Here is a 20,653-nt window from a genome sequence, read left to right as displayed (position 1 = left end):
GCACATGCTTTCCTGGTTCAGGAAAGCATTTGAATATAGACTTAGGTGTATTCCTATTCAGGAAAACATTGTGATCCATTCCCAGTTAATGGGACTTTTTAGCACATGCTTAAGCATCCTGCCTGAATAGGGATGCTCTCCTAAATTGAGGCCTGAGTGTTTTGCTGAATAGAGACAGACTTAGGTATGTTCTTAAATCCTTTGCTGAATTGGGACCTTAATCAATTATTCTGTCACTTAGTTTATTGTTTAGTGCCTGTTGACTCCTTTTATCTCAGCTGGTCCAAGATCTTGGTTTTATAAACCTCTTTAATTCTATATTTTCAGTGCAAATAGTTTGAATTTCCAGTAACAGATTGATTGTTGAATATTCAGTTTTAATCTCAGATAGGGAATAGAGACTATAGTCAGAAGGTTAGGTAATAGAATTGGCTGCTATTGCTGTGAGCCAGGGTTGAAAATGGAAGGCTTACATAAAGCTTGATTGGAAGGCAAGATCAGCTCTCCAGGGTTTTTACATTTGTATATAAGGTTCAGATAAGCATCCATATTTTGTTTTTTAAAAATTATTTTGTATTCCCTACAAAATGAGTGTTTAAAATGTATAGATTTGCAAAATGTATTATAATGACATTGATCAGAAAATGCTTAAGATAACCCATTACACGCAGTAGTGCCTTTCTATGCTAATAGTCTTCTCAGTGTCAATGTGAACATGAGTGAAGCAAGGTACTACTTAGCATATAGTCTGGCCCTTTTTTCTGGAATGTTTAGAAGTGTGTGTTCAGAAGGAATGTTTAGAATAATACATTTGCTCTCCTCATGCATTTTTAAGGTGTGTTACAATATATTTACTTACAGAGCAATCACGTTTTAGAAAATGTCACAGCACAGTGTGAAAGATCTTACAGAGGGGCATGGAACAGCTTCTATGTGAGGAGAGATTAAAAAGACTGTGACTGTTCATCTTGGAAAAAAGATGATTGAGAGAGGAGATGATAGAGGTCTATAAAACCATGAATGGTGGGGAGAAAGTGAATAAGTGTTATTTACCCCTTCACATGCCACACAAACTAGGGGTCATCCAATGAAATTAATAGGTAGTAGATTTAAAACAAATAGAAGGAAGTACTTCTTCACGCGACACACAGTCAACCTGTGAAATTCCTTGCCAAATGATGATGTGTAGGCCAAAAGTATTAAGCAGGTTCATAAGAGAATTAGATAAGTTCATGGAGGATAGGTCCATCAGTGACTATTAACCAAGATGGTCAGGGGCACAACTCCATGCTTTGGGTGTCCTTAAACCTCTGACTGTTAGAAGGTGGGACACCAGGGGATGATGGATCACTTGATAAATTGCCCTGTTTTGTTCATTTGCTGTAACGCATCTGGCACCAGCCACTGTCAGAAGGCAGAATATTGGGCTAGATGGGCTTATGTAAGGAGAACATTAACTGGTCATCTTATTGGAACTGTGAGTGCATAAATTATTTATGTTATTTTCAACATGTAGCTCTGCATTTTCTTGTATCTCTCCATATTCTGTGAATTTATTATTTTGTAGTATTTCAGAAAGTAGTTTGAGACAAAATCTGATTTTTCCATGAAATTTAAAAATTGTTATTGCAATATATGTTTTATTTTAGAAGTGGTATAAGTATTTTTTTGTATCCAGGATAACTTTTGTTATGTAAGAAATTGACTACATGACTTTTTTTCTATTCTGGAGATATTAAATACTCAAAGTATAGCTATTAGAAGGATTAGGGTTACTTACTAAATTGTTACATGGAAAACTCTGGCCTTTAGTATTTTCACATGATAAAGTTATTTATTAGATTTTTCCTTTATGTAAATCCTTTTGCTAAGCTGCCTAATGAGCTAAGGCATTAAAAGAAACTAATTACATAGCTTGGCATAAGTTGGAAATATAGGAGGATTTTTGAAAATCTTGGAAGATCAGCACAGAGATGGATTCTTATTATTGCTTATTGTAGTGAACAAAATAAATTGTACAGTTTTGAGGGATTATAAGAAAAACATCTGGTGGAGAAGGAATCTCTCCTAGCTCTTTAGTATTAGTGATTGGTTGTGGCCATTACTGCATTAAGATGGATACTGTGTGGCAAAGCATAGATAAAGACAAGTTATCGTCATCCCATATTGGATATTTTCCCAAATTCTATTATACTAGGGCAAGCTGTTAAACTAAATGACTGTTTACCTGTAACCAGTTCCAAGAGCCTTAAATCTTTTCAGAGCTGGTATTACTTCTTCACCACTAGGCCATCTCCTGCCATCGTTATGTGTAAAGAACACTCTTTGATGTCATCTTAGTAAACCCACACTAAATTAAAAAAAAAAGGTGGTAGAATTTACATTGCAAAATTCAGAAATTTAGATCATAAGACCCTCTTTTTCTGACACTTACTTTTCAGGGATGGTCGGTGGAGATTACTCTGGGCTGAAATTTCTTATAATTATTGTCAACTCAGAGGTTATTCTTTTTGGTATTGGAACATTTGCTAGAATTCCATTTGGCCATTCTTGAGACAAACTGTGTGTATGTGAAAAGGTGTTTTTCACATTTTCAGATGTTGTTATTAGTTAACAGTTTATAGTAGCAATGCTGACCTCTGGGTTGTGCATTTCCAGGCAAATAATAACTGCCTGGATTAAAAGCCTGAGGTTGGGCCTTACTCCTTCAATTTTTTCTCTTGCTTAATAATGACTCTTAGAGGGATTCCTGTTCACAACGTGGGTATGTCAGTAATTTTGGTAGTACTTAACCTACCTGTATAACATTCTTATAACAAAAATACTCTGCACTCCATTTTCAACATATTTTACAAACATTAACTAATCCTCAGACCGTCCTCAAGGAAACTGAAACAAAGAATTTAAGTTACTTACACATAAACACAATGGGTTAGTGGCAGAGCTGGAATACTCTCCTCTCCTCATCACCATAGTATATGAGTGCCTTCCAGGCGTGCATTAAGTATTGTAACATTTGTCATCTATAGTCATTCTCTCTCTCATCTTCTCCTGTGCAGGAGAGTCGTGTGTGCTGTGTCGGGTTCTGTTTGTTTTAAAATGTGCCAACTGCTATTTGTTTATATTAGAGAACACAAATTGATGAAGGGCTTGCAACTGGAGTGGAAGGTGGTGAGGTTTATGATGGTCCTGTTCCTGTGGGAGTTCATTTCACAGTCTCAGACCAGCCCCTGAGAAAGTTCTGTCTCCTGCACAGATGAGCTTTAGCCTTGTGGTGGCACGTTTCATTGTGCTTGTGGACTAGAGCTGTTAACCACAGTTTTCATTTTGGAGCTTTAGGTTCAGGCCGTTGAGCTGAAGATAATGACCTACACCTTGAACTTGGCTTGGTATTCTATTGGAAGCCAGTGTAGTGAGGTGAGGACTGGTTTGAGATGCTCACAGTAGCTCATGTTGATGTGTTGCAGCATTCTGTGCTACTTGGAGTTTCCTAAGATCTCATCGTTTCATGGCCACATATATTTCTTTGCTGTAGTTTAGAGAGGAGGTAACAAAGACATATATAACAAAGAGCAGATCATTGGCTGCTGAATAAGATGGAGTCTCTTAGCCAACCAAAGATGATAGAAAGCATTAGTTATGGATACTGCTATGTGAAAGCTTAGCATCAGCGAAAAATCCAGGAGCACTCCTAAATTAAGGACTAAATTGAATAACTGCAGGTGTGTCCCTTCAGCCAGAGGATACTGTGCAATGGATGCAAGCCCTTCAAAGTGCTTTCTTCTGCTCCAACATAATCTTTGTCTTGCTCAGATTCAGATTCAGCCAGCTGTTTTTCTTCCAGGGGCTGATTTCATCCAATCACAGAGCTATTTTAGTGGTCAGATGAAGGATAGTAGAGCTGTGTATCAACTGCATATTGCTTGCACTTCAGTCTGTGTTGTCTGGCTAGTTCATCTAGTGCAGGGGTCGGCAACCTTTCAGAAGTGGTGTGCTGAGTTTCCTTTATTCACTCTAATTTAAGGTTTTGCGTGCCAGTAATAGTTAAATGTTTTTAGAAGGTCTCTTTCTATAAGTCTATAATATATAACTAAACTATTGTTGAAGTAAATAAGGCTTTTAAAATGTTTAAGAATCTTCATTTAAAATTAAATTAAAATGCAGACACACACACACACACCAGTGGCCAGGACCCAGGCAGTGTGAGTGCCGCTGAAAATCAGCTCGCGTGCCGCCTTTGGCACGCATGCCATAGATTGCCTATCCTTGATCTAGTGGCTGCATGTAGATGTAGAATAGGACTGGAGAGAGAATTGATCCTTATGGGACTCCATAAGTGAAGGGTCTAATGGCAGTTTCCCATGACTATTCCTTGTGCGCATCCCTCCAGAAAGGATTTAATCCATTTTAGGGTATTACCCTGGATCTCTGCCACCTCTCTCAGGCAGCACAGCAGTATTTCATGGCTAACAGTGTTGAATACTGCAGAGAGGTCCAGGAGGATGAGAATGGATGCCTACATACCATCTATTGACCGGAGGAGATCACCCCATCAGTATTACTAAAGCTTTTTCCATCCCATTTCTTGGCCTGAATCCAAATTGTACTGGATCAAGGATGTTATCTTCAATTAGATGAGCCTGTAATTGGCCTTTGGTCAGCTTCTCTAAGAGCTTGATAAGAAGTGGAATTTTTGATCCTGGCTGGTAGCTGGCAAGAACTGATGTGTGTAAGAATGTAGATTTCTTCAGTGATGGTTGGACTATAGTGTGTTTGAAGGAGGAATCCTTTACTGAACAAGACATCAGCTATTTCCTTCATTAGTAGCACCAGTTGCTCATGAGTGTCTTTCGTCAGCCAGGAAGGGATTGGGAGAGGTTCAGAGGCCTTTGGTTGAGACTCCTTTAGGATGTCCAGAACTTTTTGAGGAGTAAGTGTACCGAACTCTGGGATTTTAGGGGGCTGTTTGTTGGCCAGAATAGGGGGAGCAGATCCATGCTGTTTGAGAGTCTTCCCAAATGTATGTGATCTTTTCAGCAAAGTAGGCTGATTGTTCTTCCCAGGGCTTGGTGTTGGGTTTTGTTGTGGGCTGCAGGCAGTTAAGATTGATGAAGCAGTTTACCACCTGACTGTCTTCCTGGAATGGGATTTGGGAGCTTCAGTGGAGGCTGATAGGAAGGTTCTCTTTGCCTGTAAATACAGCCTCAGGATAGGCCTGGAGAAATTATTTATGTTTCATCCTGTCTGTTTCAGTCTTTGTTTTCCATCTTCTGTGCTCAACTTCCTGACCTTCTCTCTTCGTCTGGTGCTGGGTGTCAGAAAACCAAGGAAATCTATATGGACGACGAGGAGAAGGGGCTGGTTGGGGTGCAAGTGTGTTGAAGGTCGAGTCTAGGGTATAATCATAAGGATTCACCAGATTGTTGACTTCTCCTCCTGAAGGTGGAGTGGTGCTGTTATTTAGCATACTTTGGAATTTGATGGACTCTAAGGATATGTCTACCATGCAGTCCGAGATAATATTGCAGCATGGGTAGACATACCTGGAGTAGTTTTATTCATGCTAGTACAGCTAAAAATAGCAGTGTAGATACTGCAGCAGGGACTTCAGCGCATCTGTACAAGCACTCTGGGGATCTGTTTGCCTTGCTAGCCAACACTGAAGCCCATGCTGCTATTTATAGCCAAGCTAGTGCTGGTAAAGCTTGTGAAGGTATGTCTACCCATGCTGCAGTTACCCCCTGAATTGCAGTGTAGACCTTCACTAAGATGTTTCATGGTTGAATCAGAGTCATGAGTCTTTCTTGTTACCTGGAAGTGGGGAAACCATTGTCCTCTGATTAAATGAAGTTATGGTTTGTCCAAAGGCTTGCTTGGGTTATGTTAGCCTCTATATTGACATCTAGTCTAAGACCAAGGTGAGACTGGCTGTGTGGGTTGGATCAGAGCTAACCTGTGAAAGTCCTAGGAGGGCAATTGGAGAGATGAGTTTACATTTGCCCCTTTGTCAGCCTCAATGTTGACATTTCCAGGATGACAAGTCAGGGGTGTTTTATCACCATCATCAATAAGATATCAGTGAGCTCCTTTATGAACCATATACTATTTGATGGTCTATAAATGAGCATAAAATCTGTTAGCTGTGTCTCTGGTTTCTACTGTTAGTTAAATTAATTTGAATGTCTTACCTGAGGCATCTCCTTTGGATCTGATGTTTGAAAAGAAGACTAATGCAGTGTTGCCTGCCTTCTTGACCTCTCTGGACTTGTGATGGGCCATGTAACCTAGGGGATGAGGTGGGCTAGCACAGAGCTAGCAGTATCATCCAGCTGAGTCTCAGTATTGCTAGCTATATTGCTTCACTAATAGGGTTGTGTATTGCTTGTTGTTTGTTGGTGACGGATCTTGCATTGATCAGCATCAATTTTAGTTCAGATAAGTGTGTGCTGCCTTCTTGTGGCCTGTACCTAGGTAATTGTCCTGTGCAGTGGACAGGTAGTAGAAGTTTGGTATCCAATTTCTTATGTCTGCTCTGCTGTTTCTTTAGATAGTTCTTCCCAGTTTCAACTGGAATAGGTGAAATAGTGGATTGTGTACAGGCACACTCCGTGGGGAATGTCCAGTTTGCCAAGTGCTACAGGAAGGACTGGTCTGTTGGGCCCTTTTAGAACCTCATCTGTTCCTGTGGATGTGATTCCTTGATCAGAAATCAGGTGCTCCTGGCGTCCATCACCGCACTCAATCCACTAGATACTTTTAGAACTGAGGAGAAGAGTCCTTTGTTTCATAAGTTTTGTTAATTTAACCCAGCAGGGTTTTGGTCTCAGGATCTGTCACTGAATCAGCCACTGCTGCTTCACATGGAGATTAGGGTTTGTGTAAAACATGACTCTCTATGAAAAATCTCTGTCCCTTTAGCAAGCCCTCCCTGCGCACCACTGTATATCCACCTCACCTCACCCTACCCCGAAACTCTCCCACACACACCTCAAACATTAGTTGTCTTCATGGGGACCAGTTTCCTCTCCACCAACATCCTGAGGTGGATTTTCAGGGGACGGTAGGTAGCTACTCCTCAATCAGAGGACTCTCTAGGTAGAGGCACTGCTTTTCTTGATCTTGAGCAGGGTCATCAGGGAATCAGATGGTAGTCTGAGTCCCCAACAGAGCAGTGGGAGGCAGGAAACAATTCTGCTCCTGCTGTCAGGGCTGTGTGATTTAGTAGGAGCAGGTAGCACCTTGTAATTCTTTCCATGGTTGATAGAAAACACCCTGCAGTTCTCTAGCAACCATGCAAGGTCTTGTAGGGAACTCCTGGCTAGAAGTGGGTTAGTTTCCCATCATGTTACCTTGTTAGACTGGGTGGTCTCCTGTATCTTTCTGAGAACCATACTCTGGATTGGTGAATACAGTGACCCTAGTTGGTGGCCTCCTGAAGAATCTAATCAGGTGGGAGCAACTATATTGTAAGCCCTCTGGCACCCAGAAGAGTGGAAAGGGGACCACCTACTCCCAATACATTGATGAAATGGCAAGACTGGTGCCTGTTTTCTCTCCCCAGTGATAAGTTAGGGACTATCTTGAGTTCTGTGAAGGAGAGGAAGTGGGTGCTTGAAGAAATGTGTGTGAAGGGGGTACACTACGGTGGAGAGATGGGAGCCATGTTCTGAAAGAAGCATCAGTCCAGGACTTAGGACCCAGTCTAGCAGAAGGATAGCAGCATCGATAGCTTACCTTTGCAATGTACCAATAGCCGAACTCTGCAAGACTCATCAATGGGTTTCAACTCATATTTTCACAGAGCTAAATTTCTCGATGATAAATCCAGATAGGACGTTCATTCCAGGAAAGCAGTGCTTCTGTCTCTTTTTAATGATGCACAGCAACCCCTCTTCCTGAGGACTGTCTCCCTTGCTAGTCTCCTACAGGGGGACCTGCAGAGACAAAGGGAGAAGGTTATTTTTAAGCAACAACTTCTCTGAATGTATTGCTTCTACAGATTCACGCCTTTACTTGAGTTTTGATAATTTCTAGTGGTAGCAAGGAACTGGGGGATAATTAAGAAACAACATCTTTTATACTTTCTATTCCAGAAGGCTGGAACTGTGACACACATGCGCATGCCCCTTGATAACTGTACAGCTTTCAATAATGTTGTGACTCATGTCTTGAGGTCAATGACTCTACTATGGTGTGATGAGGTCCCCGGAGTGCAACATGGACTATGGACCCTGAACCCTCCAAACCCACCAAACTGGGCTTCCTCTCACACTGTGATGCTGATGTCAAGTTACAAACGTCTGATAGGATTGCACTTATACAGATATCCACAGGCTGGGACACACTTAACTGTGTTACATGAATGATCTCCTAGCCTCTCATGAACCATCAATAGAGAGGCTCCAGCCAATTCCCCTCAGCTCCCCGGTCTTTCACACCAGAATTGTACCATCTTGCACTGGTCAGAGGCTGGGCCAGTGTAAGCACATTACTTGGTTTGCCACTTCTTCATAAGAAAGTGGACATGCACCAGCCTTTGTAATATGAGTTGAGATTTCACAAGCATTTTAGACAAACTCACTGGTAAGGGTAAAACATTAAAATAAGATTAACAACTATAGAAAGATTTTAAGTGATTATAATAGGCATAAAGTTCAGAGATAGGGTAAGAAAATAAAGGTTAAGAAAATAAAAAAGTAAACATGCATTCTAAATCCTAAACTTTTGCAATTCTTCAATACACAGACTGGACCCTTTTCCAGTGTGGGACCAAACTTCCCCAGTTCAAAGTCTTTGTCCTCCAGATGTTCTTCCAGCTGTTGAGTTGGGGGGGGGGAGCGGGGAGAAGCAAAGTGATGATGTCACTGTCTCTCTTTTATACTTTCTTCCAGCTTGCTGAAAAGATCTTTGCTGTGACGTGGGTAGATGTACATACCTTCTCAGTCTCTGGGATAGTGAATTGTGCATTGATGAATCATTAATGTCATTTGGCTATTGATGACTACTCCTTTGTTGTAACTGAAAGACTGGCTGTGGGTGTTCCCAACCTCACAACATATTTCAGTAACACTTATAGCAATACTTTATAACTTCACATACAATTATAGTACATATAATTCAACAGGATATTAATGTTCTGCAGATCAAGACTTTTAAAATGATATATCACAGGGAATACTTTGAAAACATATAATATCACAGTAGTGAATATGGGGGACCCATGGTACTACTTTGAGGTACAGAGTGCCACACATGGGAATATGCAGTGGCAATATATCTGGAGAACAACAATTGCTGTTAAATAACCTTCATATATAACCTTCATACTGTTATAAGACCATGATAAAAAATTGCAGCGTATGTGTTCAATTTGATCTGATATTTTATCCTCTAGGCGAAATGCTGTCTCTGGAACAACATACCATAGGATATACTTCAAAAATAGTGGTGCATAGGGGAGGCATTTGTACCTTAAAATGGTTCTCCGTGTGGAAGGAGATATGTATTGTAAAAAATAATCTAGTGCCATTTATTGATGTTGATTTATTGAGTATATGCGCGAAACAATTAGATGAAAATGACATCAGTCAAGTGTAAAAACACTTTGGGCTAAACTCAACTTTCATTTACATTCATGCAAGCATAGTAAACTTAGTGGTGCATGCACACATGTGTACCTAGAGGCCGAATTCAGCACATTTTGGCTGCTGCAGAAGTTCAGGGGTAATACATATGAATACAATGTTGCTTTTGCTCAAATTGTAAATAATACCCACTGAAGAAGATGTTTAATTTAAAATTCAGATACAAAGCATTGTACTCTTTTGCATCCACTAAAATTACAAATTCCGGGGCTTAGTTTCAGAGATATTTCTGATTTTTTCATGGACTGCTTTTTGATTAGGCACCTTTTAACAAAAGGTAGAATGCAAACTCAGAGGGCCAAAGGAATGGCCTTCTTGTAGATATACACTACAGAGACTGTTCTTAATATTAATTTCTTATCCAGCTGATGGGACTAATTTCTATACTCAAATCAGGAGCTTAGTTGTATGAATTCTGCTGAGCTAAGTACTGAGTAGCTCCATCCTTAATCAAGTCATTAGCAAGTCTATTTTTCATTTAGTTTATATACTCCTTTTATGGTTTACAGTAAAGGAACAATCTGAGTGTCTGATGAAAATTGTGAATTATATAGCTGATACATACAGGATGTGAGGTTATAATATAATGTTTACTTGGTTTTGATTGATTAATTAATTAGTCAAATTCACCGGGTCTTAGTTATTTTAGTGTTCTGGCTCATTAACTATGTTGCAGCCCAATAATTATTTCCTAAAGACATGATCACAGTGTCGTATAATAAATATATGTCTTGGGTGATGGAAGCAATCAACTTCACAATGCATCTGAGATGTGTGTATAGTATGATTTTTAATTATGGCCTGAGAGTTAAAGCAAGATATATTAAAAGTATCAAAGAGATAAGAGTTTTTCTGTATTTCTATGGGAAATCTTCTAGGATTGAGAAATGCTAGAAGAAACCTCTGTCACTTTTCCAACAAAAAATGATACTGTTCTTTGATCAGAGGCTGAAAAACAACATTAACCAAATCTCTTCCTTTCATTCACAGGGATGTTTGCCATCTTTTGTCTTTGGGGATTTAAAAATATAATCCATATTGTTTTTATTTATTTTTTTAGTTTTCATTTTTTACTTAATGCAGACATTTTTTATGGATTAAAGAAAAACCTCTTAAGCATGATCTTTTTTTGCTTCTAACAGCTTTTGTGCCAACACTGAATTCTTTTAATACTTCACTTAGCAGTCAGTTGAGATTTCATATGAGAGTTGTTGCATGATAAATAAATCTGTGATCATTTAAGGCTAGTTCTATTATGCATATCCAGTGGTTAAGGACCAGTAAAAAGTAGAGATTGGAACTGGCTATTTTGGGGAGCAGGAAGGCTCAAAGGACTGGTAATGTGACCTAGGGCCTTTTACCTCCAGGTCACCAGCTCCTATCTGACTCAGGTTGGTAGTGACTAAAAGTCATTATCATCTAATGGTTGTTCAGTGGCCTATGTAAAATGAGTTTCTGATCTTAGTCCCAGTTGCTAGTGGACAAGTGTTCACGTAGCAAAAATGACCATAATGGGCATCTTTATTGATACTCTCTGCAGCGGTGCTAATGACTGAATTGTCATGGAAATTAAAATATGTTGAAAAGTTCATACTTTATAAGTAGGGAAATTTCCATTTTAAAGTAAATAAAAAGAAATGAATATAAACTACATCTTAAATAAACATAAGTTTCTGTATTCTTTCGGGGACATCTGAATTACGCTGTCATCACAGATACTTTGATATCAGACTAAAATACAAATGTATTCTAACTGCTGATGGACCTTAATAAAACTCCTTGTGAAGTTGGCTGCCCGTGAGAAATAAATATGGAGGGGGAAAAATCCTATAAAGCATGTTCTGCCCGTCATTACTGAGAGTCGGCATTTACCACCTTCCAGGATCAAGACCTTAGCACTCACATACAGTTCCAGAGAGGATAATTCTGGACTTTCTTATGTGTTTCTGCAAGCAGATCAAGTTTGAAAAGTGCCAAAAGGATAACAAACTTCTTTCTACCCTTGTCATGATATAACGGTTTGTTTCCTCTTTCTGGGTTGAGGAGGTTCTCCAGAAACATTCTAATGAGGCTCTTTTTATTTGTTCTGTAAAGTTAGGGTTGGTTTCAGTAAAATCTCTCCTTCTTTTCTGAAGGTCAGGCACATCGACTTCCTTTCTTTGCTGACCTGGGTGATGTGGGTGTGTACTGAGTGGAAATGTGAATCAGTTAAGGTCATTGGTCTTGAATGGGCCACCTCGCAACCTAGATGCTGCACAGCCTGCTGACGTGAGTTCAGTTCACAAGATTGTCTTGAGGTCCCATGACTGCCTGAGGCTTAAGAATGTCAAAAAGGATGGGGCTTAAAAATGCGGAAAAAGCACAGCAGACTCAGCGACTGTAGGGGAAAGAGGACCTCAAACAATATCACTTTCCAGCAGCCGCCCTCTCTGATCAATGCATCAGAGGTTGTTGATGGACTGCATTCAGCTGTAAATTTCCAAAGGGAGGATCATCATGAGAAGGGAGCCTTTCAAGATGGTGGGGATGTAATATTCATAAGTCCAGTCCATAGCTCAATTCTATATTTTGCAAATAGCCAGGACATCCAGCTACTAAAAAGTAGTCAAGACTCCCTAAAAGACCTGTGTGTCAGCAGTCTCCAAAATGGTTTTATTTTTGTATTTTAAGCCTAAGGGCTTGGCTACACTGAAGAGTTGCAGCGCTGCAACTCACTCACCGTCCACACTTGCAAGGCACATACAGCGCTGTATCTCCCTGGCTACAGCGCTACCTGTACTCCACCTCTGCCTGGGGAATAACAACTGCAGCGCTGGTGATGCAGTGCTGCTCCGCCAGTGTGGCCACCAAAAGCGCTGTTATTGGCCTCCAGAGGTATTCGGAGGTATTCCAGAATGCCTGTTCAGCCACTCTGCTCATCAGTTCGAACTCTACTGCCCTGGCCTCAGGTGACCTGCCCTTTAAATGCCCCGGGAATTTTAAAAATCCACTTCCTGTTTGCTCAGCCAGGTGTGGAGTGCAGTCAGTGAATCTTTCCAGGTGACCATGGCTCCACGTGGCAAACAAGCCCTAGCATGGAGCAATGGTGAGTTGCTGGACCTCATCAGTGTTTGGGGGGAGGAAGCTGTGCAGTCCCAGCTGTGCTCCAGCCATGGGAATTACGATACCTATGGGCAGATATCAAGGGCCATGTTGGAAAGGGGCCATGACCGGGACGCACTGCAGTGCAGGGTTAAAGTGAAGGAGCTGCGGAGTGCCTATTGCAAAGCCCGCAAGGGAAACCGCTGTTCCGGCGCTGCCCCCATGACCTGCCGTTTTTACAAAGAGCTGGACGCAATACTTGGGGGTGACCCCACCACCACTCCCAAGGACCACGATGGACACTTCATAGCGGGGGGAGGAAGAGGAGGAGGAAAGCGAGAGTGAGGGTACTGTGGTGGGTGGAGACACTCCGGAGTCCCTGGAGGCATGCAGCCAGGAGCTCTTCTCAAGCCAGGAGGAAGGTAGCCAGTCGCAGCAGCCGGTACTTGGTGGAGGACAAAAAGAGGAGCGGGTTCCCGGTAAGCGGCTTTTATTTTCATGATGGAAATTTTTTGGAAGAGGAGGGAGGGTTAGGGCTGCATGCATGCATGCCTAGATGCAGAATAGTGTATTGATGTGGTCTATCACGTCGCGGTAATCGGCCTCGGTAATCTCTTCAAAAGTTTCAGCCAGAGTGTGGGCAATGCGCTTGCGCAAATTTATTGGGAGAGCCACTGTGGTCCTTGTCCCAGTGAGGCTAACGCGTCCGCGCCACTGTGCTGCGAGGGGTGGGGGGACCATTGCTGCACACAGGGAAGCTGCATAGGGGCCAGGGCGGAATCCACATTGCTGTAGAAGACCCTCCCGCACTTCCCAGGTGACCCGCAGCAGCGAGATATCTTCCAGGATCAACTCCTGTGGAAAATGTTGGGATAGTGTTCAGTGTAGGTGCCCCCTGCAGCTGTTTGCTTTCCCCAACGCACAGAAACCCCGAGGACAGTAGAGCCTTGAAGCAATCAGTCCCCCTTACTCACCATTTTGCGGCTCCCATGGGTTATGTGCATTCTCTTTGGGATGGGAAAATTATGCTATTGTGAAGACTGTTACACTCCTTAACTGTGTGGGAATAACTGTCTGGTATAAACAATGCTGCCTCTGTTAAGTGTTGCATTTTTTGCCTTTACAGAAGCAACCTTGAGATCTCAGCTGCCCGTGTTATCAACGTCTCAAAGACTACAAAACCTCTGGAAGAAGCCGCAAAAAAGCAAAGAAGACCTGCTGCAAGCAGTTATGCAGCACTCTGTCACAGAGAATCAAAAAGTGCAGGACTGGAGGGAAAGGGAAAGCAGGATCCGCCAGAAAAACGCAGCGGACAGGAAGAAAAGCACAAAGCAGCTGATAAGCATCCTGGCGCGCCAAGCGGACTCTATCCAGGCGCTCGTACCCATGCAGGCAGAGCACTACCGCGCCGCCCCCCCCGCCCGCCCCCGTCCCAAAGCTCTTTCCCTTGTGCCCCAATGTCAGCTCAAAACCCCCTTCCCCAGCATCCAGGTTCTTACCACCACCAGCTGCCTTCAACACCTGTACATTCACCAACCAGCCCTGAGAACTATGACCCTTACCCTCTGCACTCAACCTCCATCACCATGCAGTATGGCCATCCTGATGTGCAGCAGTCATTGCACAGCACTCCAGACAGGACATATTCAAACCTGTGACTGTACAGTTCCCCACCCCACCCCCTGCCCTTTTAGGTTCCCAAAAAGTTGTGTGTCTGTCAATAAAGTAATTTTCTTTCCAATAAATGAATTCTTGGCTTTGAAAACAGTCTTTATTATTGCAGAAATTCAAAGATACCATAGCCCAGGAAAGAAACAGGCACTGCAAATCAGCTTAGGAAACACAGATTCCTACTAACATTGTAACCACTGCACTTCACTGCCGTGCAAGGCACCAAACATTACTCTTGGTTTTCAGCCTCAAATTCCTCCCTCAAGGCATCCCTAATCCTTGCAGCCCTGTGCTGGGCCTCTCTAGTAGCCCTGCTCTCTGGCTGTGCAAATTCAGCCTCCAGGCGTTGAACCTCGGTGGTCCATGCCTGACTGAATCGTTCACCCTTCCCTTCGCAAATATTATGGAGGGTACAGCACGCGGATATAACCGTGGGGATGCTGCTTTCCCCCCAAGTCTAGCTTCCCATACAGGGATCCCCAGTGCCCCTTTAAATGGCCAAAAGCACACTCCACAGTCATTCGGCACCAGCTCAGCCTGTAGTTGAACTGGTCCTTGCACCTGTCAAGGTTCCCTGTATATGGTTTCATGAGCCACGGCATTAACGGGTAAGCGGGGTCTCCAAGGATCACAATGGGCATTTCAACGTCCCCTACTGTGATCTTCCGGTCTGGGAAAAAAGTCCCGGCCTGCAGCTTCCTGAAGAGGCCAGTGTTCCGAAAGATGCGTGCATCATGCACCTTTCCGGGCCAGCCTGCGTTAATGTCAATGAAACACCCACGGTGATCCACAAGCGCCTGAAGAGCCATAGAGAAATAGCCCTTCCGATTAATGTATTCGGATGCCAGGTGGGGTGGTGCCAGAATAGGAATATGCGTCCCATCTATTGCCCCTCCACAGTTAGGCAAACCCATTTGTGCAAAGCCATCCACAATGTCCTGCACGTTCCCCAGAGTCACGGTTCTTCTTAGCAGGATGCGATTAATGGCCCTGCAAACTTGCATCAACACGATTCCAATGGTCAACTTTCCCACTCTAAACTGGTTCCCAACCGACCGGTAGCTGTCTGGAGTTGCCAGCTTCCAGATTGCAATAGCCACCCACTTCTCCACCAGCAGGGCAGCTCTCAATCTCGTGTCCTTGCGCCGCAGGGTGGAGGCGAGCTCCTCACACAGTCCCATGAAAGTAGCTTTTCTCATCCGAAAGTTCTGCAGCTACTGCTCGTCATCCCAGACTTCCATGACAATGTGATCCCACCACTCAGTGCTTGTTTCCCGAGCCCAAAAGCGGCCTTCTATGGTGCTGAGCATTTCCGTGAATGCCACAAGCAATTTCGTGTCATACACGTCACACGACTCGCTATCATTGTCTGACTCCTCATCATTTTGGAACTTAAGGAATAGCTCAACTGCCAAACGTGATGTGCTGGTGAGACTCATCAGCATATTCCTCAGCAGTTCGGGCTCCATTTCCCACAGAAATCACGCTGCACAGAAACCGTTGAGAGAGTCAAGATGGCGCCAAACGTGGATGGAAAAACAGGGATTGCTGGGATGTGAAGCGATTCATCACGGGGTGTTGGGGACAGGAAGCAGAATGACCCGCACCCTCCGCCCCCTTCCCACAACCCACGGCTCCAGAATGGGAAGAGGTGCTCTGTGGGATAGCTGCCCATAATGCACCACTCCCAACACCGCTGCAAATGTGGCCACACTGCAGCGCTGGTAGCTGTCAGTGTGGCCACACTGCAGCGCTTTCCCTACACAGCTGTACGAAGACAGCTTTAACTGCCAGCGCTGCACACCTGCAAGTGTAGCCAAACCCTAAGAAAGTGCATTTACTTTAAATTTGTTAATCTCTTTGCTGGCTTCTCTACTCTTACCCCTGTGACTGATCATGAAATAGCTAACAAATAAATACAATTTAAAAAAGAGTAAAAACTAAACAAAATCTGAAACACAAATGTAAATGATTGTTGTCTTGGAAAAAAATAATCTCCAAACACCGCATTCCTTTCCCTCTTGTTTTCTGTTCTTTCCTCCTTCCCTTCACTCATACTACTAAGACTCCCATCACCATGCCCCATATTTTTTTTTAAAAGGTTCCTAAACTTATGGTCCTACATGCATATGTAGGCATCTAAATAACTTGCCTGGTTTTCAGTGGTTCTGAGCACCTGCAGTTTCCAGCACTGTTTATAGCTCAATAATTCAAAATGTCACAGTGTAATAAGGTATTCTTAGCTGTAGTAGATAATGTTGACTGCTTTTCCATACAAGAGCTTTGTATAACCTGTATCGGAGGAAGCAGTCTCTTCTGGCAAGCAGAATCTTTCTTTCCTAGGAAGTATATAAGCAAGATTATTGTAGAATTCTGCTCATGTATGCTTACTGTTGATCTGACTGAAATTCATATATTTATGTCTCCACAGCTAAGCCCATTGTTTAAGGACACTGTCCTGAAGAGAACATTTAATGCTACCTTACAGAATCCTGTTGCAACTCAGATGGACAACACTGTTTGCAAATATGAGGCAATGCACCCAGGCACACTGTGTGTGTCTATTTAGGAATTCTTCAATGGTGAATATGCTTACCTATATTACTAGAAGATTTAAGAGTTCATATTAGGTTGTTACATTTTCTAGTATAGTCTCAAAATTACAAAACATATTAATTTTAACTTTATTTAATATGGGAAAGACTGTCTCTTTATTCCACATAGTAAAGGAAATTGGTAATATATTTGCAAATTTTCCCCTCCATATTAATATTTGCACTCGAGGGTTGATAGATAGCAATTTTTGAATAAATGTTACAGTGGAATGCTGTACTCGTAGTTAAATCAAATTATAATTGTGCCAGGCATGGAAAGGAAAGTTTATTAGCTTTCTATTTCCCAAATAAATATTTCCCTAACTTCTTTAGCGAAAACCGTGGAAACTGCACATAAATGAAATGTAGGTGGCAGGCTTTTCCACAGTTCAAGTCCTTTATCAGCTGAAGCAATGAACTCCTAATACTAACACTGGATTATACTCTGTTAATGTGATCATTTTGCAATAATGGATTGTGGTTTTATTGCAAAGTCAGACAGAAATAATTGAACTCTGATGGGCAAGTTGCTAAATTAAAGGTGAACTTCAGTATAAAACAATGTTAAAATTCAGAAATCTGACTTAAAGATATCTGCAAATGTACAGTGATCACCAAAAGTAAGCATTTACCCATGCTACCACATGACAGTACCTGAGACAAAGCAGCATTTTTTTATATTTAAAATAGACTTTTATTTTATCTTCCAATATGTTAATGAACTATGACTTTGTCTCTTACCCTATTGTTAACAGGTTATCCAATATTTTGTTAGCTCACTAAAAAGCACAACTTCTAAGGCAGAGGTTCTCAAACTGTGGTCCGTGGACCACCAGTAGTCCGCGATCTCCATTCAGGTGGTCCATGGATAGTGCCCTCTAAGTTGCGTGCCTCAGTGGCTGCACACAAGAGAATGAAGGGCCACTCACCTAACTAGTGGATCCGTGCAGGCATGGCTCCACTAATTAGATGCCTGGGGTGTGTGGGGGGGAATAGGGAATAGGTGGGAGGGGGTAGTGGGGTGAGAAAAGGAGGCAGGGAGAATATGGGATGTGCAGGGCTGCGGTGGCCAGAGAAAGAGGCGACTTTCCCCAGCTCCAGGGCTGAGGCTGCCAGGGAGAGATGGCCCTCCTTCCCAGCCTCGGCTCTGTGGTTGCTGTGGCGGGGGAGAGACCCCGCTCCTTCTCAGCCCCAGATTGGGGGCTGCCGTGGCAGGGGAGAGAGGGCACGTCCATCGCATTAGAAAGATAAGACTACTGATATTAAAATATGAGTTGTGTGCTTTTATTTGTAGAACAAAAAATGTTTATTTTTTTTTATATAGCGCTTTTATCCAATGCGCTTTACAACAGTTAGCTAACGGTACAAACACCATTTGGAAAGATCCTTGAGTGGTCCGCCAAGACCTTCAGCAATTTTCAAGTGGTCTGTGAAAAAAAAAAGTTGAGATCCACTGTTCTATGTCAGGGTATGTCAGGCCTCTACCCTACTAGAATCCTAGGTTTGCATTCTTTCAGATGTACTTTTAAACAGTGGAGTTTGGATGTATTACAGAGAAGATGTCATGTAAGCATCTTCCCTTCATCTAAACAGTGTTTCAAAATATTTCCTTTGGGTACTTAGTTACAGCAAACGTTAGAACTGAGATTTTCCTTCTTTTTGTCAGAACCAGGCTATGCTGAACTGTCTCTCATCTTCTCCTTAATAGAAATATCTGTGCAAAATATCTCCATCCAATGTCAGACTGATTCAAACTGAAACAGGAATTCAAGTTTTGTTTCTGTGACTAGCCCACAAACGTTCAGTGAACATGGGGTGAAGTTAGCACAGCTAGCATGCTGGTGCACCTCCCTTCCCCCAAACTGATGTTTCTTGTTTTCTCTTGCTAACCAATCCCAGGGTCCCCTCACCCTCTGAAGATACCTTAGGAAAGAAAGTGAGGTCCTGGGGCTTGTTAGAAGAGACATCAGTGGTAGGTGAGGAAGGGGGCTACCCATGGGATTAACACCTTGACAGTTCAAGTTAATCAGAGCCAAACATCCAAGCAAACCTGAATCACTTCCAGCCTTTCAAACCAAACCATAGGATTTGGTTCATCATCCCCTTTGTGAACTAAGTATCCATGGTTCATTGAGCCCTAGTCTTCCTACACTGCATGCGTGCCTACAAGATAGAACATGGTGCAACAGTCATATTTTGTGGCAGCTAAGTTTTAAAGGGCAGCCTATACACTGCACTATTTTTGGACTGGATAGTCAACCATGACTAGACATTGCAAATGAAGAAGACATATATCCACATAGCATACTCCAAACAGCCCATGCTATGATTCATCAGTTGCCTAGTGTAGTGTGATGCGTCTCTTAAAGCAACATGACCCAATAGAATTTTATGTTTCTAATAAGATGGAGAATGTTTGAAAGGGTTCCTTTAATTAAGGTTTAGGGGAGTCAGACTTAGTGAACCAGATTTTTCTTCTTTTCTGTTTCACACAGGCATAATCCAGCATTAGTGCCTATTAATGACCAAATCAAGCTGAAAGTTCTCTTCCAAAGGAGTGCCTACATTTTAATGATGTCCTCCATCAGCTGCTCAAAGGAACATGATTGCTCTTATAACCTCCAGAGATAGTAAAGCTGGTCTTGCAAGAGATCTTATTTAATTTCCCCCTCCTCTGTACTTTTTTCCTACTATCAGAATCTGTTCCAGTTCTTTAACTCATGAAGCGCTGACTGTCCTCTTTTTAAAGTACAACTGCAAATAAAAATATGAGATGAAACATTTGTTTCCTTTTGTCTTTTTTCTCCCCACTCTCCTCTTTGCCAGAAACCAGAGAAGGCACCAAACTACAAAACTCTAGGCCATGTGAAACAAAAATAAAGGTGATGATTGAGTTTTTGTTGCCTGTCCTCATCAGGATGAATTAACCGACAGCCTGATTGAGCCAATATGGCAGAAACCCCCACCACAAACATAGAAAGGGGGAAGGATAAATTGATGAGGCTCCCTTCAAGGCTGTTTTTCCTCAGAATATGTAAGTGGGTGAAAGATTTGCCCCCTTCTTCCAACATAAGAAGTGAAGAGACTGGTCCCTGAACCTCACAGATCCCTCAAGATATGCACAGATCTCAGAGAATCCTATGAGATACAGAGACTTCCACATCAGACCCTGTACCTTTGCTGCTCCTCAGCTGCCACCTGTTCTCCTCTGGATTGACCTGTACTGACAAGGTTTCTCTTCTTAGCATCTGCCTCTGGACACGGAGGGGGCTGTTCAATCTCAGAGTGCTTTACTGCTGATTGGATGGCCCATGTGGTTGAGAAGGGGAAAGGATGTATATTCTGCCTTGACCGCTGTCCACATGCAGGTCCCTGAACCTGCATAGGAGTCTTTGTTGGTGTAGGAACAGAGGGGATCGTGGTGTGGAAGAAGATGATTCCTATTCATGCCACTACATGGCCTGGGACAAATCTACACATGGAGCTCTCCTCTGTGCATGGATCAAGGGGACATGGCTGGACCTTTTGTTCATTTTTTAGTTACTCCTTCTTATCAGTTGCCAAGGACTGACTGCTTATTGCTCCTGAAAAAATGTATTCTGGTTTATGAAAGAGTTTATAAGCCTTACAGATTATGACATAGCAGAGCTTTACATCATGTCG

The 20,653-nt window shown here is 42.5% G+C and overlaps 1 protein-coding gene across 4 annotated transcripts in view; it reads left to right on the top strand.

The window, feature by feature from the left end:
• STPG2 (sperm tail PG-rich repeat containing 2) overlaps positions 1 to 19,757 on the top strand; it is a 397,910-nt gene extending 378,153 nt beyond the window's left edge. Inside the window, exons 13-14 of one of the 4 annotated variants that reach the window (XM_045017500.1) lie at positions 16,828 to 16,978; positions 19,486 to 19,757. In XM_045017500.1, the coding sequence (XP_044873435.1) occupies positions 16,828 to 16,965 (138 nt within the window). In that variant the 3' untranslated portion in view covers positions 16,966 to 16,978; positions 19,486 to 19,757. Of the gene's footprint in view, positions 1 to 16,827; positions 16,979 to 19,485 lie in introns of those variants that run through there. The other 3 variants (XM_045017505.1, XM_045017503.1, XR_006579524.1) reach the window with 3 other exon arrangements.
• Positions 19,758 to 20,653: the final 896 nt, after the last annotated feature.

The sequence above is a fragment of the Mauremys mutica genome, chromosome 5 (assembly GCF_020497125.1).
Source record: "Mauremys mutica isolate MM-2020 ecotype Southern chromosome 5, ASM2049712v1, whole genome shotgun sequence".
NCBI classification, from domain to species: domain Eukaryota; kingdom Metazoa; phylum Chordata; order Testudines; family Geoemydidae; genus Mauremys; species Mauremys mutica.
Note: the sequence above shows the minus strand (reverse complement) of the source record. Positions and strands in the feature narration are given on the sequence as shown.